A 9,618-nucleotide genomic window follows, 5' to 3' on the forward strand; every position below is an offset into this window, starting at 1 on the left:
ATAGAATCTTTGACGTAAATCAACAAAAGGATCAATTAAAGTCAGAGTCACCACATCAAAATCTTGAGCACTTTCTCGTCTTCTTATGTACGTTTCTGCAGGAGATTCCTGGCTTATTTGATATTAAATGATGTATTTTATTCAGTTGAAAGATACAGAGGTAATATCTCTAAGCGGTCTATCTCTGTGACGTCATCATCGAGATGAGTGGTTAGCAAGCCGTCTTTTGGGTCACAAGGTCAAGAGTTATAATCCGACCGTGGGAGTTCTGAAGTAGGGTTGGAGTCCTTAAGAGAGGTTATCTATAGACGTCAGATCCATCTATATGGAGGATTGCAGCTAAAGAATCCAGAAAAATTAATGAAAGTATTAAGAGACACGAACTGGAAAAAAAATTAGGAAGATGATGCAAAGTACCTAGCAGTGGTTCAAGTCAGGTTCTGTCTGTATCTGTATCTGTATAGCCGGTATAAACGCCTTTCGGCATAACACACCAGCTAAAGGTTCATTCATCCATTGGTATGTCGTGAGTCAGTTCTACCATGAAAAACCTGCCTGATGGTGTGTTTTGCAGAGATGGCGACTTTTCTCAGAGTTTTCGGCTTCGCTTTTGAAACGTGGTCAATCCTATCATGTTCCTATGTGTACGGTGTAACTGTGTCACTGGTTGGCAGAAACTGGTACTGGTACAGTAGTCGTCAATATTCCTTAGAGTTGTGTGTACGAGAGCGTCGCCCTCCCACACAGAACTAGAACTTCGCTTCTGCACTTGAGACTGCTTTTACAATCTGTTAATGGTCTTCTTTTGTTAATGGTAATTGGTCTTGATGCGTAGGCCACGCTCAATACCTGCTCTTTTCTATCTTTAGCGTTGCACATCCTTAACCCAATAAACATGTTGCCGTAGTTTTTAAATCATCCCGGCAAGAATTCGGGTGCTTCAAAGTAGAACACGAAAGGACAAATTTGTTATACAAATCACCACATGGCTTCGTTCAACTTATTTGATTCATTACATATATTAACTTTAATCTATATACTTAGAAAGGAATGAAAGTGCTGCCCCAGTTCCCCTCATAATGAACAAAGCTGAATTCAGAATGCCTGAGGCATGCGTGGGCCATGCGTGCGTTTGTTCGCAATTAAAGCGTAATTGTGGCATTTCAAAATGCCAGAGTTTAATTTATGGTGCTTTCTTCCATTACAGCCTATTATAGCCTCTCCGTTAGTGTCTAGCACCGGTTTATTTAATATACAACCCTTTATTATATTTATATAACCATGGGATCGTGGCTACACAATCTTGTGAAGTGCGCAGTCCAGTGGTTAACGACCCTGCCTCTGGCCCAAGAGGTTGGGCGTTCGAATCTCGAGTGAAATTGAAAATGATTGTTGTCGTCCATCCCACTATCATGCTGAATATTCGTACATTATTCCAACAGCGTTCGACACATTCAAGAGACCCTGCCTCTGGACCAAAGATTGGGAGTTCGAATTTCGACTGTTGTCACTCACCCGTTATGCTAAGTATTCCTGCAACATTCCAACAGCGCTCGAAACATTTCTGATTGCATTCAAATAAACCCCGAATTTTGAAGAATGCACTTGGAAAAGCCAGGAACATATTAAAACAATTCATTCAGACGGCATTCAATCTCACTCCGCCCGCCCAGTTTTTGAGAATTTGGCACAATTTTGCGAATTCTTCATTCTGCCTGGTTGTGCCTGACTCTCCTAATAAATAATAAGTCTGAAGACGCCTCATCTACAGTTCAGGAATAATAGATAAAACATCACAACACACAGAAAGTAAAATATAAACATCCTTTATTCTCTTTTCACAATTAACACAAAATAAGCGTTCTCTTTTTACTTCACATATATCTTATTATTATTATTACTTTTGACGTGATATATCTTTGATATATTTCAATAAGTCTTCTGATTTCTTTGACAAATTCCAGTCTAGTATACATATTTACATATAGTAAATATAGTAAATATGAGTTCTGAAAAGAATGTGTATTTCTCTCGTTTATGAATTACATCCGTATGCTACTTGTAGTTATGACATCAAGCAACACCGAAATATATTTTATAATCTTACGATCAATGACAACTAAAAACCACTTCAATATCACACAAACAAAACATAACAAGAATTTCACTAGAAACCTTTAAACAATACAAACGGAATAGAGAAAAGTAGAACTTGGAATACAGCATATTTGAATATTTTCAAATTGGAGAAAGTTGTTTTAAGTGAACAGTGCTCTTTCTTGAAGGTTTTTGTAGAAAGCAGCTGACGACATTCTTTATTTACTCCTAAGTGTACCTTGCCTTGTGCATGTATCATAATCAAGATATAAGGAAATAATAAAATAGATAAATACATAAATTATTAAATTAACAGACTTACTGACCATGGCACAACAGTAAAACAATATAACCTTATTACGTTTGTAAAGTTTAGACTTCCAGGAAATATAATACATAATATATAATATTTTAATACACCTTGTCGTTTGAAACAAAACCTCAAGTTCTTTTTTTTTAATTTTACATTTTATATGGAATATATAGAAATACATTTATGAACAACGGTGTCTCACGCTATACAACGTGACATCAACTTATGATATAATATGATATAATACAACATGATAGAATCATAGAATGTCATTATAAAGATTACCACAATCATATACATTAAATAAAGTCCTATAATTTTAGATACAAACCTAAATCTTGTTGAGGCGCATTTCGAGGTCTACCCTGTACTTTATGTATCATGCAATATTTGTCAAATGATTGTCGGACACATTCTTGTGGCGTTACATAAGCTCCTTGGGCCGTACTGACATGTATCACAAATGTCACAAAACTACAAGTAACATACTGTACACGAGAACCATGCAACAACCTCTTACAACTTAAACACAAGTTACAAGAATATCTTCTCCTGAAGTTCAGAGCCCGGAAAGTATGCCACTGCAACTGGGTAACCATTCCAATTTTGAAATATCTCTTCTTCTAAGTTCCCAGCAGAAATGTAAATGTAGTTGGATATGGGTGGAATTGTGTACCCAATATAAGATCCGGCTAGGGTAAACAGTCCTGCTCAGTAAACAACTGGCAGCCGTCCTGAATACATGGGAGAGGCTTGTGAAGTATACCAACTCCTCGTGAAATTTAATGATATGGAGACAACATGAACATGGGCATGAAAAGTAGCTAGATGCCAGTTTTAACAAAACGACAAAATATATAAGGTATAGTTTATAGCGTGTCCCTGGGCATCGCCGACTGAAGTTCCAGGCCTTTTTACTGTCTGTGTCTCTAGGATACATGTATGGTCTTGCAGTTGATTCTACTCAGTGTAATTCCACATGAGAAGGAAGGAAATCTAAACCAATCTTTGTTCTCTGGGTAAATTGATTTTTTTATCTCATGGCTTCTAGTTTTTCGTCTAAAACCATCAAGTGCAATATCAGGCATGTCTGGGTGCAAAGCTGGATTTCAAAGTCAATTTCCTGGTCATTCTTTGAATGTAGTAAGTTGAATCCATCTCATAGCATATTGACATCTCTGAGGCGCTGACAAAAAACGGTTGCTTGTTTTGTATCGTAGCTATAGGCTGGTTCTAGCTATTTATGAGCGGTACCGAAAAATAGCTTGTTTAAGGGGCTTTTTCAAACACTTTGAGTATGAAAATGATGACTAAAATGTGCTATGGAAAGGCAGAAAATGTCAATACCAGGAAAATTTCCCTCGTCCAGAATATTTTTGTTATGCCCCCCCCCCTCCACCCTGAAATTGCATTGGATGCCTTTAAGGTATTGACCAGTTGGTATGCTGATCCATGTAATACCGTGTACCGTGTACACGATAGGGTAGAACACTTCTATCTTCTTCAGACATTGGTTGAAGAAGGCGTTTAATTTTCGAGAAGCTATCTACGGCCAATTTCACTGTAGTGCACTTGGGAATCGTCTTCTGTCACTGTACCGTGTGAATTATATCCAAAATGCATGGGAACTGAAGGCAAAGGTGGATCTTCAATGTTCTGTATCATAAAGTGGAAAAAAATGAAAATTGAAAAATTTGGCCCAAGTATAACACCCTGTGGTGCATCCTTATGATGGGATAGCCGTAATGTTTATAGGCAACAGCGATACATGTGATTCCTCTGTCCTTGTTGACATCATATTGTCCCCAACCCCACACACTTTATATCGTCCCGGCAGCATCGTGAAACGGATCCCTTCTTGATCGATTACGTTGATGAAGGTTAGACATCCAAGTAAGCAATACTCATAGGAAATTCAAACCTAAGGGACAGTAGCAGTTCCTGTGGTATTGTTTACCATAGGAACTACATATCCTCTTAACATATCAATCACTATATGAAATGTTTTCATCTTCAACCGTTTTTGTCCAGTTACTTGTATGTAAACTAGTTCTGATAGTTCATTAGTGACGCTGAAGAAGAGTGGTGAATGTCACTCGAAACGTAGTTAGAGTTTGAATGTCCTATGAGTGATTCCTTCTTGGTTTGTAGCTTTTTTTTACCGGAGCTCTTTCAGCTCGATGTGGACGTGCTCGTTGGTCCTGGGCGAGTGCGTGAAGCGCGGGGTGCGTGAGGTGGCGAGTAGCAGCGGCGTCTGCCCGTGCGCGGCCTGGGTGGCGTGGCGGTACGACTCCCGCAGGTTGTTGTTCAGCACGCCGTACACCACGGGATTGACGCAGGTGTTGGCCAGGGCCAGCCACATCGCCACGGGGTAGACATACAGGTGCATGGTCTCGCGCTGGCTCCACGACAGGAAGCTGAAGTCCTCCAGCAGCGCGCACACGTGCAGCGGAAGCCAGGACAGCCCGAAGATCACCGTGGTGGCCGCCAGGATCTTCACGGCGCGGAGTCTGTTGGGGGACGGGTTCCTGTTCTTGACCGGAGGGCGGATCCAGATGTTCATGACGATGACGTAGTTGAGCGCGGCGTTGATGACGAGAGGTAAGGCGTAGCAGGAGATGAGCTTGAAGCACGTGTAAACGCGGCGCAGCGTGTCGGCCGGCCAGGCCTGCATGCAGACGTGCTTCCCCAGGTACACCTCGCTGTGGTGTACCATGGCCACCGGCACGTTGATGAACACAGCCACGACCCAGATGGACATGATGGCACGGGTGGCCGTCTTGGTCGAGATCTTCTCCTCCGTCGGGTAGACAACCAGGTAGTATCTGTGGAGCAAAGGGACAGAAAAAATTATACATCAGTCAGGTCCCTAAAGTGCCCCAACATGGGCTATATGGGGGTGTAGCCGGGGCTCATACAACATTTCAGAGCCCCGGCAAAGATGAAGATGAAGAAGATGAAGGTCCGAGATGGCAGTGGCCATGAGTTAATCGTGACCCCATGCGGTTATGGTAGGAAGCGCACTTCTCACCTGTAGGCATTTCAACATTTTCTTGCCATTTGTTCAATAGTACAACCCAATAAGGACAACAGAAAATACCGTTAAAACGTACAAGGGATGGCCACTGTCCACTGTGTATATGTCGCCCTTAAATTGTTTCTGAGCCATGGGCCTCTAGGAGCCCAGTTCTGATAAGGCTTTATAACAGAAGAACTTTATTGCACGGCAATTACACATGGTACAATGTATGGCAAACTACATAAAAAGAGTAACAACAATAAAATGTGTTAACCTAATGTCTAATAAAACCTAACATATCTACATCATAATTATTCAAATAAGGGATAGCACAAGTCTTTTATAAAGTGTTACAATCGAGTGGGCTAATCACAAGTTTCGGTATTTTTTCTAATAGCAAAGCAATCCTTTATATATCTACCTATTTCTGCGTTGTGGGGACCGTTACATGTAAAGATATATTCAAATATATGATATGCGTTCTGTTGTATCACGATGTCATAAGGTGATGTCTTTTACTTTCGTGAATGTGGAAATAAGCCATATATTTACGAGAAGAAAGATGCCCTAGCAGAATATTTATCTTTTCGTGGACTGTACCTTACATAACGAGGGTATCATATTCAATATTGTATACAAGATAGCTTCCCTAGTTTTAGATATTTTGATAGAAAAGAAAAATCTAAATTCCTCAAGAAAGTAGATAAAATATTCACAATAAAGGTCTTTAATGGGTAAGCCATTCATCCCAATATTTAGACATAAACCATATAGACATGAATCGTCTTCCAAAACATTAAGTACATCCATGGTGCACTACTGTACACGTCTTCATCATGTCCCTGGTAAGTACGTTATAAAGCAATTTGGCTGACGTACGAAGCAATTTAGCGTACGGGTTGAATATATAAGTGAATTTTCCTGACAATGATTGCTTCTTGATATAATTTACGCCTAATTTGCCACTTTTTGTCAATTAAAGGGGCGTTATGTAACTATTTTTCACCACAAAGTGAACTATTTTATGTTTAAAAACCGTAAGCGTTGCAAAAAGTGAGTTGAATCAACCCTAATTCATTGCAAATAAGTGCCAGAAAGTGTGTTTAAAAGCTTGAAACAGAGCTATTAGCTACGTTTGGTTGCATTCTGGTATTTTGTGATGGTGCCACAAACAGTGCACCGCGTGTGGTTCTTTTTCTTTATTGCCAACCATAAATGACGATTTTGGGTACAAAAAATGTTACATGATGCCTATTTAAGGTGATATTTTGAGCTCAAGAGGCACATTATGCCATAGAATTATTCGTATTGGCCTAGGTAGGTACAGGTACTTAGGTACAAGGTGAGTGTTTGTCTCAGAAGGTCCCGAGTTCGAATCTTGCCATGCCACCGATCTTGTGCCCTTCGGAAAGGAACTTAACACGAATTTCCTCACTTTACTCTGATGAAAATGAGTATGTCTGCTGTCCGTTCATGCGTTTGTCTGCGTTGGTGGTGGCATAAATATAAGTTGAGAAAACTTGAGTGTGCTGTCGCCATGTCTTGTGATAAAGGTTGGAATAAAAAAAAAAGTACAGATACTCACCGCTCAAAGGCAATGGCGGTGACCGTGAAGATGGAGGTACTGACAAGGGTTCCTCTGATGAAGGGCACCAGCTTACACAGGGTGTCTCCAAACTGGTCTTCTGTAAGCACATGGAGGAATACAGGTTTAGAATCATGTACAAAAGGAAGAACGTTATTGCACGACAATTGTACATGGCACAATGTATGGCAAAAAATGTTGGATATTGTTCAGAAAAAGGGTACAGAATAAAACTTAACATCCTAATTACGAAAGCAACAATGTCTAGCGTATACGCAAGTCTTTCGCGTAAGGTGTAATGTGCAAGGATTGGGTGTAACAGGTTTTTCGGTGTAATATAGCTAGCTGCCGCCACGCCGCGTGCCTGCGAAGCTGGTGTGTTACACTGGAGGGCGGTTATACCGGTTACACCTATACAGATACAGATTTATTATTATTATATTTGATGATCATTTCAAGTTGAATGATTATGTCTCTGTTCTTTTTCGTTGAAATAAAAAAAAAAGGATGAAAACAAGTGGCCGTGAGTAACGAACTTCGCCACAGGATAGAACCAGATTCCACTTACCGACATATATGTAGGTGACGAGTGTGAAGGGAAGGTTGACCAGCCCGAGGACGAGGTCTCCAGACGCCAGGTTCATGATGAAGAAGTTGGTGACGACGCCTCTGGCCTTGGGCGTCCTGAGGATCATGTACAGCACGCTTGTGTTGCCGCAGACGCACAGCATGAAGATCACAGCGTACATGAGGATGTAGATGACCATGATCACCGTAGACTGCTTGAAGGACGAGTTGATGGCGGTGAAGTCTCCGTAGTCGGACTCCACATACCCCGTCCCCTCCTCGCTGTAGTTCACCAGGCTGCCCACGTCAGCAGGCAACGCCATCGATGCCAGCAGATCCGCAACGCCGGTGGAATTTTCTGCCGTTGCCTCCATAGCACTCTTTTTGATAAAGGCGATCAAATTTCGACTAGTTTGTCACCAGAGGTGCTGAAATTTCCGGTTTTGTCCGGACAAAATGTTGAATATCTACCAGTAATAAGCATAGCCGGAACACATGGTTTCTAAAGATGCTGTTGACGTCAATGAAGCTTTTAAACAAATGAGAATGTCGCCCGCTCTTTTGGGGCTATTTTTCCGGATAGAAAGGATCGTCAGAGTGCTTGGAGCGGCATTGTGGCTTTGTCGGCAGGAGGTATTTTCGTAGACAGGACGCAGGATTTGGGCCTGCTTGAGATTTTTTTTCCAGGAAGGCAGTGAAGTGTCCTGAAATGAGAAACATGTGCGCAAGTAAGATACAAGTACTCTGTCTAATGACATGCAACGACGTCAGGCTATCCTATTCAACGGGTAGAAGTGCCTTTATCAAGATCGGGACTAATTTCTGAATGGCAATAGCTCCCAGGGTTTTCGTTCTAACGACTTTTTTGTCTATTAACGTAAGTGGTAAGCATGAGGTTAATGAGGTTGATTGAGCGAGGTGACGCATGTGCACACGCACTTTAACTTGCAGGATGGCGCCGTTGACACTTGACCGTTTGGGAACATGTGAAAAGCCATCCGTGAAATTAAACTTGAATGTTGCCAAGTACCTTTGGTAATGTGCTTATATGATGATATTTGAAGGATGCATCTCAAAGCAAAGTGCCGCACTCTGTTAGATGTATTGTCAAGTTATTTGGATTCGACCGTACCGTACTGTCAAACGTTAGATAGAATGACGTTGTTTGAAGGTCATGCCTGTCCCCTTTCTTGTGACAATTACTGACCCAATGCTTGATACCAGAAAACGTTAGATGTGGACATGGATACTAGTACTCCTTTTTGACACACTAGTGGTGTCACCAGTTAGGCCATGTTGATTTGGTTATATGGATGGCATTCTGGCGCCAATAAATTTTTGTCCTCCCCTTAACCAACCTCGTCTTGTAGCAACTGTTTGAGTAGTTTTACAGTAGCATCCATATTGAGGCTGTACCCGGCATTCTTTCAGAAAGTCCATCTGGCATACCTGCATGTACATCCGGGATACATGCACGTACATCCGGGATACCTGTATGTACATCCGGGACACCTGCATGTACATCCGGGATACCTCCATGTACATTCATGATCCGTATTTTTCGAAGTTTTCTCACGGAAATGTCTCAGAGATGCGCTGCTTCACTTCAGATACCCTCATAAATATAATCCATTCCATATCATCTGCCCGATCTGGGGGCTTACCATGCTCCCTCCGCATGAACTGAAGTGCCAAAGTGCGTGGGCCGTTTCAGCCAATAATTTCGGTCTTATGCGACGAGCCAGCTTTAATGTATTCCCGAGCCAAGTTGTGTGAACAAAGAACACCCCTCGCGCTTAAGTGCGCACTTTTAAAACACGTTGTGGCTGTTTTGAAGCACGATGCCAACGATACAAAGTGCGCGGACACGAGATGCATGTACGTCAACCAGCTCATTAGTAGGACTATAAGAAGCGAAAACAACTTTTAAAAAAAATGGGCGTTGAATGTACAGCACTAATGGGGACTCTTCGCGTTTGCCTTAAGCATGGGGCTTAATTGTATGCATCACAGTTCAGTGGCCCTTCTGAACAAAAA

At 41.5% G+C, this 9,618-nt stretch overlaps 1 protein-coding gene across 1 annotated transcript; it reads right to left on the reverse strand.

Annotated features, from left to right (window-relative positions):
- Positions 1-4,568: 4,568 nt before the first annotated feature.
- LOC109466605 (neuropeptide FF receptor 2-like) lies at positions 4,569-8,239 on the reverse strand. The gene is made up of 3 exons (XM_019764337.1): positions 7,583-8,239; positions 7,015-7,114; positions 4,569-5,235 (listed from the first exon to the last, which is right to left on the reverse strand). The coding sequence occupies exons 1-3, from the start codon at positions 7,953-7,955 to the stop codon at positions 4,569-4,571; spliced, it is 1,140 nt and encodes a 379-aa protein (XP_019619896.1). The 5' UTR covers positions 7,956-8,239.
- Between the last annotated feature and the right edge of the window lie 1,379 nt (positions 8,240-9,618).

Source organism: Branchiostoma belcheri, unplaced genomic scaffold, assembly GCF_001625305.1.
Source record: "Branchiostoma belcheri isolate BF01 breed outbred unplaced genomic scaffold, Haploidv18h27 scaffold17, whole genome shotgun sequence".
NCBI lineage: Eukaryota > Metazoa > Chordata > Leptocardii > Amphioxiformes > Branchiostomatidae > Branchiostoma > Branchiostoma belcheri.

Bases quoted from the DNA above. Each gene is read 5' to 3' on its own strand.
- LOC109466605 (XM_019764337.1), bottom strand. From the start codon at position 7,955: ATGGAGGCAACGGCAGAAAATTCCACCGGCGTTGCGGATCTGCTGGCA. The intron at 7,115-7,582 runs GTAAGTGGAATC...ATGTGCTTACAG, and splicing joins CGTCACCTACATATATGTCG to AAGACCAGTTTGGAGACACC. The intron at 5,236-7,014 runs GTGAGTATCTGT...TTTGCTCCACAG, and splicing joins ACCGCCATTGCCTTTGAGCG to ATACTACCTGGTTGTCTACC.